We start from the raw sequence: 18,896 nt of genomic DNA, 5'->3' as shown, positions 1-18,896 counted from the left end.
AAGCAGGAATGCAGTGTGTTCTTTTCTCTAAACATAATAGCTTCTCATTTAAACCAATAAGTTCTATTTTGGTTTCATCCATCTATTAAACCTTTCTCCAGTAGTCCTCTGGCTTGTCCACATGATCTTTAGCAAGCAGTTTTCTTTTTGAACAGTTTTCTTTCACAAACATTCAAGCAGCACTGCATATGAACTGGATCAACATATTTATCATTACATTGTTATTATTAGATTTATTAAAAACAACGTGAGGTTTAAGTATGAGGAACATGAGGTAAAGGAATGACAGAAATACTTCTTTAAACTTTGGTATGCACTCATCCTGCTACAGACATGTATGTACATGTACATTGTTACTTTTTTTAAAAAAAGGAACCCAATTCATATCTGCAGACCAGAATGTCCTAGAGAATAAATACACCTAAAATACACAAAATATCTATAGATAATTTGTTTAAAACAGCTATTATAACACTAGCTTGAATCATTTGAAAGTTAACAAAGAGATAAAGTGTTGGGAATGTGTGCTTCCAGGGTAAAAACGTCACAAGACATAAAACACAACCGATCCTGTCTCACAAAAAAAAGATGCACCTTCAACAACAAGCACTTTTCATCTAAATTTCAAACCAAAGAATAAAAATAAAATAGGATCTACTTAACAGTGTCTTATTGAACAGATGTTGACCTCTGAATTGTAAGTCTAATCATTCTCCGTTAACAGCAACAAAGATCCATCCTTGAAAACCGTTGAAGGAGACAGAATTAGAAAATAGCTAGATGTCACCAGAAGGTCTTGTCCTTTAGCCTATTGATCTAACAAATCATTCAGTGTCACATTGTCAGAACTGTTTATGTTGCAAACTTTATTGTTAATTCTGAGGTACTTCAGAAGCTAAGACTAACACATTCAGGATAAGAGACAGAGAATATACACATGCATATGTATATTAATACATATACAGTATATATGATGGGTGAGACAATGCTCAAACACACACACACACACACACACACACACACAAAGACTGATGGTACTTTGACTCTAGAATCTTTATTGATTGCAAAAGGGCCTGAGATATTACAGGTCACGGTATTTGCAAAAGTTGGAACAGAAAGATACGAAGAGCATCACATGGACTGAAGCCACTGGCCCTGCTGTTAGGCCTGTAATGAGGCGCTCACATTCACTACAACAGAGGAATCATATGATGTCCACAGCTCAACAGTGTGGCGCACACCAGATTAGGACAACCTATTATTAAACTTATCAGTGATCTCACAAGTACACTTGTGACCTATCGAAGAAAAGATGTTCAGATTTTACTTGGGAAAGCTTTGCTTTTGTTTTTCTCAATTAGAGCCCTGCACCGGTTGTCTCTTATTCTCTGAATCTCATGAATGCAGTCATTTAAAAAAAAAAAAAATCTGTCATCATTTACTGTCATTCCAACTCTCGTTGTTTTACATACTATGTAGAACACCAGAGAAGATATTTTTAAAAATGTCAAAAAAAAAAAAAAGTTTATATATGCATGTATGGACAGTCAATGCAGTTTGGTCACCAGCATTCTTCAAAATATCTGTGATTAAGTTCTGCAGAAGACAGAAAGTCATACAGGTTTGAAACAACAAGAGGGACTCATGGAAATTAGAGTTTTAAGATGTTTTACTAGTGTCTCAAATTTAATCGTGTATAACAAATTTAGTATGATTCATTGTCATTAACTATCTTTTGCAATGAATCAACATGTTCATATTATGCAAAAGTACATGAAATCATAACACTAGTAATTTCCACACCAAACTTCAAAATCTCCCTGTTTTCCAAAGAATGATGGTTTTTGTCATTCTTTGGAAAACAGGGAGAATTATTAGGATTTAAAAGTTGTTGTGCCAAAATGTCACTACAGAAGAGGCCTCTAGTCAATAATTTACTAAACCTAGAATGTTATCATTTTATTTTTAATTATTAGAATTTAAAAAAAAAATAAAAATCTCAGCATAATCCTGACCAACATTCTCAGATACTGCATTATAACTACTACTAGAAATGCACTTGGCTGTTTAAGTCGAGGCCTAATGGTTAGAGAGTCGGACTCGTAATCCAAAGGTTGCAGGTTCGAGTCCCCGGCCGGCAGGGATTGTAGGTGGGGGGAGTGAATATCCAGCGCTCTCTCCACCCTCAATACCACGACTGAGGTGCCCTTGAGCAAGGCACCGAACCCCCAACTGCTCCCCGGGCGCTGCAGCATAAATGGCTGCCCACTGCTCCGGGTGTGTGTTCACGGTGTGTGTGTGTGTGTGTTCACTGCTGTGTGTGTGCACGTTGGATGGGTTAAATGCAGAGCACGAATTCCGAGTATGGGTCACCATACTTGGCAGTATGTCACTTCACTTAAAGGACTGTAGCTGCTCACAGACTCATACAAACCTTATGTAGCTCCGCCCCTTTTGCCTTTTAGTTTTCCACAGCATGATGGTATGATCTTATGGATTTATGAATGAACCGCTAATTTTAAAATCTTCCAAATGCTACTGACATTTATGACATCCGCTCGAAACATTACAATACTCATAATAACTTTTCTCAACTCTACAATAAGTACATGCACTTCACCATCTAATTACTCTTCAACACTGATGCCCCATAAATATACAAATTTCAAACACAAAGATGTTCTGATGGCTCAGATGCATAAGTTCTGTAACAACCAAAGAGAATTAAGCTCGAAACCTCATTATTCCTTAGTATGATGTGGTAAGTGAGCACTGTGCATACACAGTCAAGTACATGACAGAAGACTGCAGAGGTTTTCAGCTCTCACAGGGAGGGCCTGAAGTTCATTGTTATTGTGGAAGCTGTTCAGAGAGTTTATTGTCTACTAATGACCAGGCCCACACAGAATCTACATCCTCAAAACCTAATATGAAAATGCTCTCTGTTAATAACAAGAGTGTAGCACTGATGGTTCCATTGAGAGCTTTTTTATATATATTCAGGCTATGTTTACAGAACACCAAAAGTACCCAAAACATTTTTAGAACTGTTTTCAAAAAGTGTTGTGTAAATGCCCCCTTAATTTATTCCACAAAATTCTAGAATTTTTTTTTTAAATATATAAAAACTATACTTGGAACTTGACTATAAAACAGATTTTTTTTAGACAATTGATTTTTAAAAAATTTGGTAAATCGTACATTTGTTGTCAAAATTCAGGGTGTTTTTCTACCACTGGGTTGTACAGCATGATTTTTCTGTTTTCTGAAAGCTGCTTTGAAACAAAGTGTTATACAAATAAACTAAATTAAAAAAACAAAATCTTTAAAAAATGTCCATCATAAGATAATCAGCATTAACAGGATGAACATATATGAAACATCATATGAAATGCAACGTGTCTTGGTTGATTGCTCACATTCTGAACCATAATCGATGGTCAGTGAGAGAAAAAAAAAGAAGAAGAAAACACCTTTGAGCATTGACGTGCACAAAGAATTTGAAAGCTAACATGCATGCTAATTCAAAGCACTGCTTGATATGCATCACAGGCCAAGACAGAATCTGGCACACATGGTTTGTAGAGAGACCGATGTTGAAACGGTGCCTGAGAAAAATCCTGCTGCCCAGCCGAGGTTAACCATCAGCCGGCAGCCTGTGAGAGAGCTCTGCTGCACTCATGCAGAAAACATTCCCAAAATGCGACACATTCACCCTCCTCCAGTCCCCCTCCCGACTGACTGCATGCCCCTGGAGGTTGGCTCTGACGTCAGTAGCTGAGCTGGGCCGCCCGCCAACCCTGTGGGCCCTTGATGGATGTGATGGGTCGAGTGAAGCGGGCCACGGCATGAAGCATGCTGTGCACAGAGAAGCCAGTCCCGCTTAAACAGCCCTAATGACCCGTAAGGACCCAGCAGGCCCCTCTCCCATACTTTCACCAGTGCACTAACCCTTTAGCCTTCTGCAATCTTTGCTGCTCAGGTTACATACACACAGACACATGCACAGGAGAAGTGTGCACGCCAAGTGTATTGATGCAGTTTGGTTGATGCAATGACTAATGTTACACCAACCAATAATGTAAATCAAAACAGAACTTTATTGTGTCATATAGATTCCTGTCCATATGGAAAAGATACAGTATATGGCTATTAGATTAAGATACTAAAATTGATTTTAATTTATACATGTTTTGCCTTAATGTAGTGAGCATGTATTACATTTCTGAAATGTACAACCAATATCTATCCAAATAGAAATATGCAGTATGTGTATGTTACTACAAAGAGTAAAAGTTTAATAAAATTTTAATTATACATTCATTTTAATATAATGGTCTCAACCACTAATATGTTCTCAGTTCCTTTAGGATCAGTGTCATTTTAGTATCACTGATATACTAGTATATTTTATATTTTAAATTAGTTTTTATTTGCATGTTTTCTCAATTCATCTTTAAGTTATAATATTTATAGCACAGTATATTGTAGAATATAATAGAATAGAACAGTAGTATTTTTGTGTTCTGTAATTTTTAGCTTTTGTTTTTAAAATGTCTATATAGTTCATATTTATTTTCATTTCAGTTTTAGTTTAGTTGTTTTAGAACTAAAATAAAACAAGTGTTGACACAAAACCGCAAAAATGTACTTTATAAAAGTAGGACAAAAAATAATTTGCTCTTTAAATTGAATTTTAAAATGCACTGAAATGGCCATAAATTGCTGAGCCCCAGCCTAGTACATAGATCAAACACGGGGACAGATATTATAATAGTACTAGCCATATTACCAAGGGACAGAATTTGTGCCACAATACCATAGTTTGAGTGAATAAACAACATCAAAAAAAAAAGATATAAGAAGTGGTTTTCACTCCTCTGAATAACCAATTTAAAGCATATTATTGCAAGTCAATTAATTATAACAATTATATGGCTAGCTGTATTTTATCTCTAGCTGTATTGTATATTATCTAGATTTTTTTTTAGGACCAAACCAGGGACCCATCAGCTGAGAACCACTGATATATGGTTATATACTTAGCAAACAGTACGTTAAGCAGCAAATAAGCATAGAAACAAAACACATTCATAATATGTCCATAATATGTCCATCCCCAAAATTGAAGACATCGTCAAAGCAAGTAAACACAGCACTATTTTTAGAGTATAGGGCTCTTATTAAAGAATATTGGAGCACACGGCCATGAGTTCGTACCTGCGTGCTGGCTGCTGTTTTTCCGTTTCAGCCATCTGTCTACGGTCTCCGCACTCACGCTCTCCAGCACAAACTCATCCAGCATCTGCGGGTGGAGGGAGAGATAAGCCTTCACTTTCTCATCTGTCAGACCTGCAACAGAGTGATCAAGATTAGTTTCTTCCCCTCACATTCATTCACATTTCTAAAGAGAACATACCTATACTGGCAAAATACATGTATGGGTTTGTTCCATTACCTAGGTTATACAAAGCTGCCATTAAATGTGGGATGAAATAATAACTCAAAAAAAAAAAAATACAAAAAAAAGCCAGGCTTGATAACTGCATGTATTTTTCATTGTAAACAAACAGTGTAACTTAAGTGAGATTCTAATTCACAGCAAGTGTATATAGTCTGCCAGAAGAACACTACAAATGGCACAGGGAACAAGTTTGCAAAATATCACTTCAATGGAAACAGACATGGAAAGTACTGTATACTGACTCCTGTTGGAGCGGCTGCATGACGTTTTTATCTATTACACTTTTTTTTGTCTTTTGATCTGTTCATAACAAAGCGATCATATGAGAAGAAGATTTCAAGCTGTTGGTCACATTTAATTTAGCCAGTCAATTAAATTAAGAATTATTTTCTTATTTACAAATACGACCTGGCAGCTAAATATATAGGTAAACGTTTATACTACTTTCTTACTGTTTTTTGCAGTTTACCTTACTATCTCCTTTAGTTAGTGCATAACAGACAAAATGTGATAATATGGGGAATGGCATGAAAGTCTATGACATCTGCATTTTTGAGAGAATGATGGCATTTAAGTAAAATTGTCATGTCATTCTAATCATGAACAAAACCAATTTGCAGGAGCTAGTATGAAGAAGTGAATGAATGAATGAATGAATGAATGAATGAATGAATGAATGAATGAATGGGCAAAAAAAAAAAAAAGTACCTGCCTACATCACAATTTTTAATCACCACTTACGTACTGGGGTGCTGCAAGGCTCTGTGCTGGGACCACTCTTATTATGCAGCTCAGTGTGTTTATAGTAATGGAGTCGTCTCCAGCAAGCAAGAAGGCCACGAATCTGGTCTGTGGACTTCTGTTTACTCACCACCAGAGGTCACTCCTCCATCACATTGACTCTTGCACCACACCACTGTTGCACTTCACCCACGAACTACAATTCCCATCATCCATTGCACTGACGACACATATACAGCTGATTGCACTAATCACGCTCACACCTGAGAACTATCACACAATCACACACCCTACTTAAACCATGGACTTCCTCTTCCTCTCTGCTGAGTATTGTCCTGCGTATTCTGTTAACCCGTCTGTGTTTATGTCTAGCTCTGAGTCTGGTTCTGCGTTTAACACTCTCCAAGTGTTAGCTGCCTTACCGAGCCATTCTGTGTTTTGTAAGTCTAAGTTTAGTTTGTTTTGTTTATAGTCTCGTTTCCTGTTTTCTGCCCGTGTTTCCTGGATTAACCCTTTGCCTTGCCCTTCGGACTCTGTTTGTACCTCTCTTGGACTACTGCTCGTGTACCTGGATTATCTCTCTGCCTTGCTCTGTTGGATATTGTTCGCCGATCGCCGACCCACGCTTGCTCTAGGATCTCTCTTGTGTCTTGCCCGTGCCATTTCTGTTTGCCGGTGTTTGACCCTGCCTGTGTACTGACTGTGTTTATAATTAAAAGTTTGCACATGGATCCGCACGCCTCACGTCTTGTTCACCATGTAACAGAGACACAGGAAGAAGATGGATAAGCTGACTGTGCTTAATAGACAATTAAGTGTTTGAGAGCTCACACAGTGCTGTTGTTTGTCTTTGTTGTTGGGGCAAACATCCATTTACTAGGCTATTGCTGAAACCAAGTACATGTCTTTTAGCGAACAACAAAACAACCCATGCTTTTGTGGGTAGTTCTAGTAGAACCCCTTTTATTTTTTAGGGCCTGTTTGTACCATGCTTAACCCTTGCAGCCCTTGCACCCCTTCCATAATTAATATTTAAATGTTTAACTTTCTGCTAAATATAAATTGCAATTATTCATAAGCTCCAGACAAAAACAAAAAGGCTAAAACCTCCAGGAAAATCTATATTTCGTACATATTGTACTCTTAAATTTATTTCAAGCCTTCATACACCCACTTCTACAGTCTACATCAGAGATCACAAATTAATGGATGGTGTCTTGTAGAAAATGTATTTACACAGAAATGATGCTGGTTTTTAAGAGCTAAGATTTACTATTTACTACATTTAAAAAGAATTACAGCTGCCAGCTTAAACATAATTCTGATAAATTAAATGTGAAGTTTTCACATCACAGAAACAGTGCAATGTATGATTGACTTTGCGTCAATGGAGATTTAGAAACTGAACCTCCAGGAACTTTAATTAAATACCCCTTTTCTATGCATTTATGTTTTTGGTTTTTTTTGTTTTTTGTAAAATGCCACGATGGACTCAACTAAAACCAAACACTTTAAGCATATGTGTAGCTTGACTTAATGTGCGAACTTGGGGGAAACACAGCTGAGAGGCAAGTGTTCCACATTATACAAACACACACACGTACGTTAGCAGGAAGATATTGAGACCCAAACTAACCCACAAGAGCTCCCACAAGCAGACAAAGGGTAGTAAGAGGCTACAGACTGTTTTGGTGCACAACAACAAAAGACAAAACCGATGAGAATGGTAGAGCCTCCACTCTTTGAACACTAAATCCAAACCAGATGTGTGAAAAATATTCATATCCACACTCAGCCTCATAATTATGTGAAAAGGGATGAATTAAATTAAATGTAAATTTTAACCTATTTTTATATCTTCTAACTTCTAATATGAAAACTGCAAATGTATTAAACAAATAATCATAATGTAACACTTTAGAATGGGGACCAATTCTCACTAGTTGCTTATTAGCATGCCTATAATAACATATTGGCTGTTTATTAGTGCTTATAGCACATATTCTGCATGACCATATTCTACATCCCTAATCCTGCCCAATACCTAAACTTATCAACTACCTTACTAACTATTAATAACCAGCAAATTAGGAGTTTATTGAGGCAAAAGTCAAAGTTAATAGTTTGTTAATGGCGAGAATTTGACCCTAAAAATAAAGCGTGACCAATCATAATACATTTTTAGAAGAGTGTTTTAATTGTTAGTAATTTTATAGCTTTGGTTTCACTTTCCATTCTTTTTTTTCCTGTATTTTGTAATGTAACACCAGTAACTATTAACAATGTATTTGATTAATTAGGCTATGTGATGTATTAGTTGTTTTGTTTCGCTCTAAAACATATATCCTGTTTAACAAAATAACAGAATGATATTATGAAAATTTTAAAAGTTGTTTAAAATTTAAAAACTGAACTTCAGTTGACCTTAATTCTCCATGTTTGCTCACTGAGGAATGGCTAACTTAGCTCTTCATTACTATCCTATTAGGCATCATGTTCATGTTTTCTTGATATTTTGTAAATAATCAAATTGTAATAACTTCACACAAGTTAAACAAAAGGCCTGAATTTGACCAGATTTTCTTCTGATCTTTTCGTAAGCCCTTTTACAGAAATGCTTTCTTAAATTATAACACAAGCATATTTTAAACATTACAGGGATCAAAAGGTACTGCCGAACAGGAATGGCCCATCCTATGAATCCACTGGACTACACTTGCAATCTCTCGGTCCTTTCATTAAACTCTCACTCACATATCTCTTCTGGTCTATTTTTGCAGGGGCACTTTAAAATGTTATTTTTTAATTCCTATTAGAATGCTTTTACTGTTAGAATGTATATAAAAAACAGAAGCACGGTAAACACTATTTTATCTGTCAAAATGCTGGAAAGCATTTTTTTTTTTTTAAAGTTCTGTAAATTAAGGAAAATGTTAGGTTAAAGCAACCTTTGATAGCTGGTTTTAGCTCAAGGGGAAAAAGCATGGTGATGTATGGAGGCACATGTCTGTATAAGCAGAGAGCGAGACAGCAGAAGAAAAAAAATCAGGAGGGGGTTGGGGGCTGCTGGCGACTGACGCTGTCCAGACACGAGACACAGCTCTTCAGGAGCGCAACGCCTCACGAGACTCCCAGAGCCAGTGCTGACGCACATGGGCAGAGAACACTGCTTCATAAATCAGACACTGGAGGGGACGCAGACACACAGGCTGAGTGCGAGAAGAGGTAAATTACACTCGCCGGCTTTCTGTGAGATTTCCTGCAGCATGAACTCACATTACACAGAGAATCGCATCAGATAATTGCTGTTGTGTCCCTCTTCATATTAAAACATATACATGTTGTATATATTAATGAGTAGTTAAATACTTTTGGGAAGACAACTATATGCTATATGGCATGGAATTTCTATGGCTTATTCTTTTATTATTATCTTGCATGCATTTTGACGATTTTAACAATGACTACATGGAATACTTGTTCCTTTAAAAATGCAAGTCACATCACATCAGAAAGGTAATTAAAATTGTGAAAAACCTTTCATTTGTTTCACTTGGCACCACCAGCAACTTTGATGTATGCAAAAAAATTAAACCCTTTACTATTGGTTGGCAAACCCCAAACTCGTGCCATTGGTTAAGCTGATGTCAACGAGTCTGGTTGGTTGGGATGCTCAAACTAACAGAGGAATATTTTAAAAGTGCAACATACTCTAAGTGTTTTTGGAAACATTATTCTACAAAAAAAGTTGTTTTTGCATATTAACTGAGATAACAACAAACAAACAAACTGAAAATGTAAATGCATCCTAGCTAGTTCATCTAAAAGTGAAAATTCTTCCATGAAACAACTTGAGTGTGAGTGCCTTTAACTTAAAATTGAGTGTTTAATCTTATTATTATATATTACCGACACTCTATCCTCCAATTTGATACTGTTAAGTGCTTGGACACAATCTGTATTTTAAAAGTGCTATATAAATAAAAGTGACTTGACTTGAGTAAATGATGACAGAATTTCCATTTTTTGGGTTAAGACAAATGGAGCACAGTCACATCACATATTCATGTACGCATACTTGTAAAGTTTAACCTAAAATCTTGATGTTAAACCCGCATATGATTCACCAATACTTATAATACTTCCTCTCAGTATCCTAGTCCTTTTTAAAGGATGCATAACAGAAAAAGTAGGGCACATATCAGCAGCCCTTTGGCACCCCATTACAAAGTCCACCTTGCAGTGCTCCTGTACCATTTTTTTTTATTATTGTTTGTTGTGTTACTGCAAAACGAGCTGTAAAAAAATATATTAGTGGTCTAATCACATGCAACATCATAAAAGCTTCTGCATGCATCACATGATGCCAGAGATCACAACAGCAAACCAAAGCAACAGCCCAAAACCACAAAGCACTCAAGACTCACCACCCTTTCTATCCCTGCATAACACTTTAAACGGCCAATAGCGATCACTGGACTGCTGTGCCCCATGGGGGTTTTTCTCCACGAAGACAAAAACAACCTTTTTCACTTCTCCAAACTGAACTGAACTTCAACGAATGTTATCGTAGCAATACTGGAATGGAAGTCAGCTTTAGTTTCTTGGTTGCACATGTGAAGGTGAAGCCACATTCAAAGAATTACTAAGTGATATTTAATGTACGGTAGTGTATAATTATAATTTAATAGTTATTAGTGGTGTTTGCTAAGTCAAGCTTTACTATAATTGCTCACACTGAGGGTTTGGTATTTTACTGCACTCTAAAGTATTAGATTTCAGCATCATCCCACAGAATTTGTGCGACGGACATGAATAGAAAAATAAAAAAATTAAAACATGCTGCCTGCTCAGAAGAAGTGTGCTAGACATACGTTTCACCTGGCACATCATGAAACTAGGCAAAAGTCCATAGACTTATATTGAAGGAGGGACCCGAAACATAGGCGATTTAGAGGTAGGCTCTTCAGACAGCCAATAAAAACTATGTATTTTTGCACCATGTATTTAAAACTGAATACCTTTTTAAGTAAAATTTGCCTTCTGACTTTGAAGTGAATTTCAGGTTGCAAAAAAGGATGTAGAATTGTAATTTGAACATAAACTTTAAGGAAGTAGAATTAAAATTAAATTAAACTACACTTTCAACTACAGTCAAATTCAAAAAACTACATATCAGGAATATCTTCAGATATTATAGAGAGAGAGAGAGAGAGAGAGAGAGAGAGAGAGACTAATGTGTGACATATACTCTGTGAAAACTTTTTAAATGTAAAGATCAGGGTAAATTTTACTTATTACGAAAAATGTACACATCTTCATTCTGTTAAAAAGTTTTCACGAATCCAGTTGTGAAATGTGCATTTGTATTCTGCATGATTGCGTGTTCTCTGCGTGACGGTTGGTCTGTGTGAATTGAGCTTCACTGGAGACGCGCGATCAACAAACTTTAAACTCTTGATTTAAAATTATGCTGCGCTTCATGCTTTTGCCCAATGTCATATTCATGTAATTTTCACTGTGTTCTGTATGTAAAATGAGTGTTACCTTGGCTTTATTTGAAAAAATATGATTCCCAATGCACACAAACTTCCCAGAATACTGAGTGCCCTGTTGGCTACAGTGTTTCCTTCCTTTTTAATTATATTTTTGTTAAATATTTATTTATTTGTGAAAAATACTTTGTCTTCTAAAGTATAAGTATGTTTATTTTACACATTTATTTTTTAATCCATTTTCAAATGATTTCTTAAATATTAATTAAAGTAAATAAAATTATATCGTCTTTATATCGGCCACCCTGCTTTCAAGATATCGGTATCGGCAGTAAAAAAAAAAAAAAAAAAAACATATCGGTCGACCAATACAAAAAACACAGCTGTGGATAATTCAGGTAACGACACAGAATTAAGAATCAAGTGTATGTAAACTTTTGAACGGGGTCATTTTTATAAATTCAACTATTATTTTCTCTTGTGGACTATATGTAAATGTCTTTAATGTGAAATATCTCATTCAGTTCAACTACTAAATAAAAAATAACATGAATTGTGAATTGGGAAAATAATTAACATTTTGCAGATTCTGCAAGGGTATATAAACTTTTGACTTTAAAAATTAAAAATAAATAATATATATATATAAATAGGCACAATAATAATATTACATGAAATTTCAAAGTTGATTCAGCACAAACCTAGAATTAAATAAAATGTCACTATTGCGTGCAAAATTCTGAATCAAATTTCAATTCGACATCCTGTATGGCCAATTCCTTTCAAATCTACTGTATAAACTGAAAGGAAGCCAATTCTTAAACTCTGAATTTTGTCCAACCACCCACAACACTGTTACTGTGAGTTTTTGCAATGCCACCTAAAATATTCTTCATAAAATGTAAAGACCGAGCTTTATATTATTGCATTATTTTCTGCCATATGAAGCCATGGCACACAGCACTTCAGAAATGTTCCCATTATTTATTCATTTGCTAAGAAGATTCACTTATCCAGGGAGGCTGACACTTTTCACACTTTCTCTTGTGTGGCTTCTTCCAGACATGGGGAAGTGATCATGGCATAACTTGGACAAATAAAAGGTTCAAACAAAACAGCGGCATACGTTGCGTCCCCTGCCAATGGTTCTTGGAAAGAGCTGGATACACATCAGTCCAGAACATTACTCTTGGGTTGCAAAACCACTTACTTCAAACAGTTGAAGTACAAGCAAAGCTCTGCGTCTGTATTTTTTCACTGTGGGCAAAGAACACAAAAACAAGGAGAACTACGATCAAATGATGAGAGTGGTGATATGTACACGTAGGCGCTGATAATGTCTCTTAAACAGCCCACGCTGTCCTTGAACACAAAGAGCATTTGTTCCTAATGAACATTTGAAACTCAAGCTACCAGCTATAAACTGTAGATAAGTGACATGGTGATACCAGATACCAGAGTTGATGCCAGAATTAAGACAGCAATGTGATCTTACAGACATTCCCCTTTCAATTTGTTCTTTTAAACAACACAGTCATAGGAGTGAATTTGTAATATCAACCAAGACTACATTTTGATAGCAGTGTTTCCAAGTACCAGATAATTTGCGGCTATGCAGATCTTCCAATTTGAAATTAGATTTGAATTCCCAGAAGCCATAAATGAATAGTGTTAGTCAGAGTATGTTTGAGCTTCAGCTTTTGCTTCTATATAAGTGAAATACTGCAGGTGTAGTAGCACAAAGCGTGGCAAATGGTGACAAGAACGCCAAGAACACAAAATGTATACATTGAATGTAATTCACATCGCTCTGTATAAAAGTGCACAAGTGTAAATGCTTTGCTGGTATCATAAAACTTTGTGTGCATCTTATTTTTCATTTTCATTAAATATCATGGTCACTGTGCTGTGTAGACGAGGCTAGAATCGGTTACACGTGTTTAAAGAAGAAAAGACTAATTCAGTATGCAAATAAATATAAGAAGCAGTTGCAATATTGTATGCAAATGTTACAAGTTGTCATCAGCTTTTTGAATGCTGAACATTATATCAGTCAATGGTGAGATTTTCAAACTTCAATATATAATATTGTTTTTAGTATTTTAGCCTGGTCTGCCTCAACGGTTAAGCAATGCTCGTCAATGTCAAAGTTGAGATGGCCAATTAAATCAAAGTAGGCAGGGTTTACTGTTCACAGAAGCAGAGCACGAATTCCAGCAAGAAGCATCAGTTTTACATTGAAATAGAGAAGGTAGAAAATAGCAATATTAAAGAAACTTTTAATATTTGACAACTGTTTTATGATAGAAATGTTACAGTTTTTTACAATCACTTTGCTACTATTTTCAGAACCTTGATGTCATTTTTCACAACTCTAGACACAAAACTCACAACCAATGATCAAAATGCACATTTTTCAAAACTCTAACCCTTTTCTCAGTTGCTTGGATACAATACACATAAAACTTAGATCATTTGTTCATTCAACTAAAATCACCTGTTCAATATGACACAACTTAACATCAAAGTACTACTATTTCAAAAGGCAATTCACACATTACATTTCAAATCAGTGTCTATTCATTTCCTTACAATGATCTAACTATCAATTGATACAACTGCTCAAAATGATAAGTAACTGTTGCATTACTCTTAATGCATAGTTGTATGGAAACAGACAAACAATCTTCCATGTTTAAATCATGAAAGTTTCAAGATACTGTAACGAGATTCATTGTCACCAATTAGCGTGGAGCATGAACCAATTAGACTACAATATCCATGGATGTAGCCTAATATTTTATCATAATGCTTCATCAGACACTGTGTCTATGGTCCCAAATACTGTACCACCTTTTCAGACTATTTACAGTATTGACAGTACTGCACTGTATAGATGCAGGCTCTTGTAATTGCTTGTCCAATTCTGCCAACTCGTTACTGATGATTGAGTGCACATTGTGGAATGAGTATATAAAGAGTTGATTGGGATCCAATTGCAAGAGCATAGTGATACGTAACATGGAGCCAGCAGGTGATCGAGGTCACAATGGAGGTCAGGCACCCCTTCTGTGAGGTGGTCGTGGGCCTCGTTTGAGAGGTGTGGGGGAACGTGGTAGAGGACAAGGCCACGGACCAAGACAGCGGCAGCAACAGCATAGTGTCCAATGAAATTTGGGCAATAGTTGTAGACCATGTCATAAATCATGGCATGACAATGACTGAGGCGGCTACAATGATAGAACCAAACCTCAGGAGGTCAACCGTGGCCTCAATAATCAGAACTTTCCACAATGAGAACCGGTAAGTTATCAGCATGCACTAAACATTATTCTACGCTCAATTGTCAAATGACTTCATACCAATGTGTATCACAGAATAGGTGATGTGACCAAGTGTCTTCTTACTCTAATGTTCCCTGTAGAATTGTGACCAGGCCAAATAGTGGAGGCAGAGGCAAAATTCTAATTGACCAACAAGAGCAGGCTGTGGTCGATTTGGTTCGGGCCAGAAGAGATATTCGCCTTACAGAAATTCGCCAGCATATCTTGGACAATGAAGACATGTTCAACAATGTGGGATCCATAAGTTTGCCAACTATTGCACGCATACTGAAAAGGCACCAGGTATCTATAAACAACTATACCGTGTGCCTTTCGAAAGAAATGCAGACAGAGTGAAGCAAATGAGGACTGAGTATGTTCAGGTAAATTCAGTTTCAAGATGGCCGTTGTAAAAACATTCCCAAAAATTCTACATTGTACAGTAATCTCTAAATCTCTTTCCAAAATGTATTTTTAGAGGGTGATGGAGCTGGATGCTGATGACGACCATCACAAATTCATATATTTGGATGAGGCAGGTTTTAATCTGGCCGAGGTCAGAATTTCATTGGCCAGCGGGCAACCATCCAAGTACCTGGACAACGTGGATTACCATGTGTGCGGCTATATCAGAAGATGGTGTGGTGGGACGGAGACCTCATATGGACCATATAATGCAGCTCTCCATGTCACCTTTCTTGATGAGCTCGATCAGGTTTGTAAAGCTGAAGGTGTGACCTATGTCATTGTGTGGGACAATGTCAGGTTCCATCATGCTCATGTGGTGCAAGCATGGTTTCAGGCCCATGCACAATTTACCACCCTGTATTTACCCCTATACTCTCCCTTCCTTAACCCGATTGAGGAACTTTTCTCCGCATGGAGATGGAAGGTTCATGATAGGCACCCTCATGAACAAGTCACTCTTCTCCAGGCCATGGATGACGCCTGCAATGACATCACAGCAGACCAGTGTCAGGCCTGGATTCGCCATGCCCGAAGGTTTTTTCCAAGATGTTTGGCTAATGAAAACATCCATTGTGATGTAGATGAGAACCTGTGGCTAAATCCACAACACATGATGACAATGTAGAAGTACAGTAATCACTCCTGTTTTGTTTCTTACAGTACAAGCAAGTTGAGGAACACTGCATTTGATGTTTTACAGTACTTTCTTTTCTATTTCATAGATAATTACTGTATTTTTGCTTTGATTCAAATAAACCTAATTTGTGATTGTACTGTAGTGTTTTGCATCAATATATTACAAACTTTGTTCAATGATTCCACTGTGTCTGTATTATTCTCTCTACTACTGCAGTACTTTTACAGAGATGTATTTACTGTACATGTAGTACCATAATGAAACCACCTATTTTGTTCTACAATATTTAATGATTGTACGAACAATGACACAGTGAAACTATCGGTTGCTTGTGTGTGGGTGATCTATAGTTATGTTTCAATGGTATTTCACAGTAAATTTGTTTTTTGAACCAATGATTGTGCAAGATTTCTTTAAAGATGTGAATGCACAATGCAATGTTTTGAACATTAGACAGCCTGTGTTACAAGTGATAACCGTTTTGTGTCTAGAGTTGTGAAAAATGACATCAAGGTTCTAAAAATAGTAGCAAAGTGATTGTAAAAAACTGTAAACCAACAGTTATATCCAGTGATTCAAGCTACTTAACCTTTTCCTCAAATATGGACATTCTGAAATGAAAACATGGCATTATTTACACGATTCATGTACCGTAATTCCTATCTGAATGTGTTGAGACAAGAAATGCTTTGCATTTTCAACATATTAGGTTTACAAATAAAAGTGCATGTGTGCACAATATTATTTGCAATGTTTTATTTGTAAAATGTTAACTGCAAATTAGTTCAAAATGATTACTTCCCAACTTGAAATAGACCTAGAATTTCCTTCACCTTTCAATATCTTTATGCTTTAAAGTCTAAATTGACAAGTGTAATATTTTATTAAACTGCATATTATGTACAGTTTGCACATGATACTAGAACCTACTGTAAGTTTAATGTTTGACATGATAAATACAGAGCTACTTTGAAAACAATGGAATGAAAAAATTCACTTTTTTTTTTTTTTTTTTTTTACTTTAAATCCGGCTTGTAGGAAATAGTTTCAAAGGAATCTGGTTTCATCTTCTGCCTTTGCTGTTTATTGCTGTTTATGTCGTCAACCCGACATTCCTCCAAGCAGCTCTTCATCTCTTTGCACATGCAATAAGAGTACATGTGACGTGATTGAACATCAGACCTCTGGGACCAGTGCTATCTCACGGACTTAAAACAGATGCCTCTCGGCCCACGCGGCTTCCAGCTGATGTGGCCCCTGCTGCTCGGATCAGAGATGGTACGCATACAGTTGGCCCCTAATTAGGAGACAGAGCCCTGCCTTTAATGCAGTGAGGTTTAAAGTTCAGCTTTTGTATTTGTTCAAAAATCACTCAGTCAAAAGTGTTCCCTCTTGGGATAATGTAATATCCTAAATGACGTCACCCTTACTCAGTATCCTTCTGATGAATCAACCCATCGTCAACACTAAGTCATCCAATTATACTGTGGCTGTGACCTAAGAGAGCTGGAACAAGTTACCATGTTTGGAGTGTGTAATAGAGTTTAGACACTGGATATTCACAACTGCTGTCTCATCCCCTCAAATAAAAACGTAATTTGTTTATTTAGTGGAAATGGCCACATGCTTCGATGGATGGGAATATAAATATTTAGTTTCATATTACATGGCTGATACAGGAAGAACGTGACATATATTGAAAATCTATATTAATAGTGACAGATGGTGCTCTTTATTTATACACCTCAAAATAATGTACATATTACAGTAATTTGAGAACTGGAGGGTGTATGTGGCCATAAGTATGTGGACACCCAAACACCACACGCATATGTGCCTGTTGTGAATTTTATTTTAACGCCATTGGCAGTAATGTGCTGGTCCTCCCTAACAGCTTCCACTCTTCTTGGAAGGCATTCTACTAGATGAGGGGCTCCTAAACTTACCCCTTAGATGTAAAATATTGAACCCAGGCTCAGGCTTGTGTGGTGATATTTCTGCAGTTTCAAAGTGAAATGTCCAGTGAGTGGCCCGAAAGCGTGTGTTCAATACGTGACCATGGCCACGTTTTAATTATATTTCTTCAGATACATACTGTGGCGGTTCAGAATTAAAATGTCTGGGGAGTGTCGCTACAACGTTAAAGGGTTAGTTCACCCAAAAATGAAAATTAGCCCATGTTTTACTTACCCCCAAAGCATCCAAGGTGTATAGGACTTTCTTCTTTCAGACGAATCCAATCGGAGTTATAATTAAAATTGTCCTTGCTCTTCGAAGTGTTAGAATGGGAGTAGGTGGGTGTTTTTGTTCAACAGTCCAAAAGTAGTTAAATAAAGCGCGCACATCCATAGTAAAACGTGTCTCACACGGATGAATAAAGGCCTCTTATTTACAAGTAAGGGAACTTTGCTTCCTTTGCTCCTGTAAACAAACTCGCAACAACATCTTCATCAATTTGACAGCAGATGCTGCAAATGCTCACAACACAACCAAATAAAGAATTTGTTTTGCAGTGTTTCTTCGTTTGGTTGTGTTGTGAGTATTTGCAGTGTGTTTCTTTATTTGTTTGTGTTGTAAGAATTTGCAGCGCCTGTGTTGTCAAATTGATGAAGTTGTTTTCTTAATTTGCAGGTGTTTTTTCTATTTGCAGCACATTGAGCTCTCTCTGCCACCGTACATATTAGCCTAGTAAAAAAGCCTTTGAGGGTGAGTAAAACATGGGCTAATTTTCATTTTTGGGTCAACTAACCCTTTAAAGCTGAAGTCAC

At 36.6% G+C, this 18,896-nt stretch overlaps 1 protein-coding gene across 2 annotated transcripts in view; it reads right to left on the bottom strand.

The window, feature by feature from the left end:
• Positions 1-18,896, bottom strand: part of LOC306884758 (cAMP and cAMP-inhibited cGMP 3',5'-cyclic phosphodiesterase 10A-like) — a 95,217-nt gene that overhangs the window by 54,271 nt on the left and 22,050 nt on the right. For both annotated transcript variants that reach the window (XM_079440943.1, XM_079440942.1), the window contains exon 2: positions 5,221-5,352. In XM_079440943.1, the coding sequence (XP_079297069.1) occupies positions 5,221-5,352 (132 nt within the window). The remainder of the gene's footprint in view (positions 1-5,220; positions 5,353-18,896) is intronic.

The sequence above is a fragment of the Barbus barbus genome, assembly GCF_936440315.1.
Source record: "Barbus barbus genome assembly, chromosome: 18".
In the NCBI taxonomy this organism is placed as follows: Eukaryota; Metazoa; Chordata; class Actinopteri; order Cypriniformes; family Cyprinidae; genus Barbus; species Barbus barbus.
The sequence above is the reverse complement of the archived record's forward strand: the minus strand, read 5'-3'. Positions and strand labels throughout refer to the sequence as shown.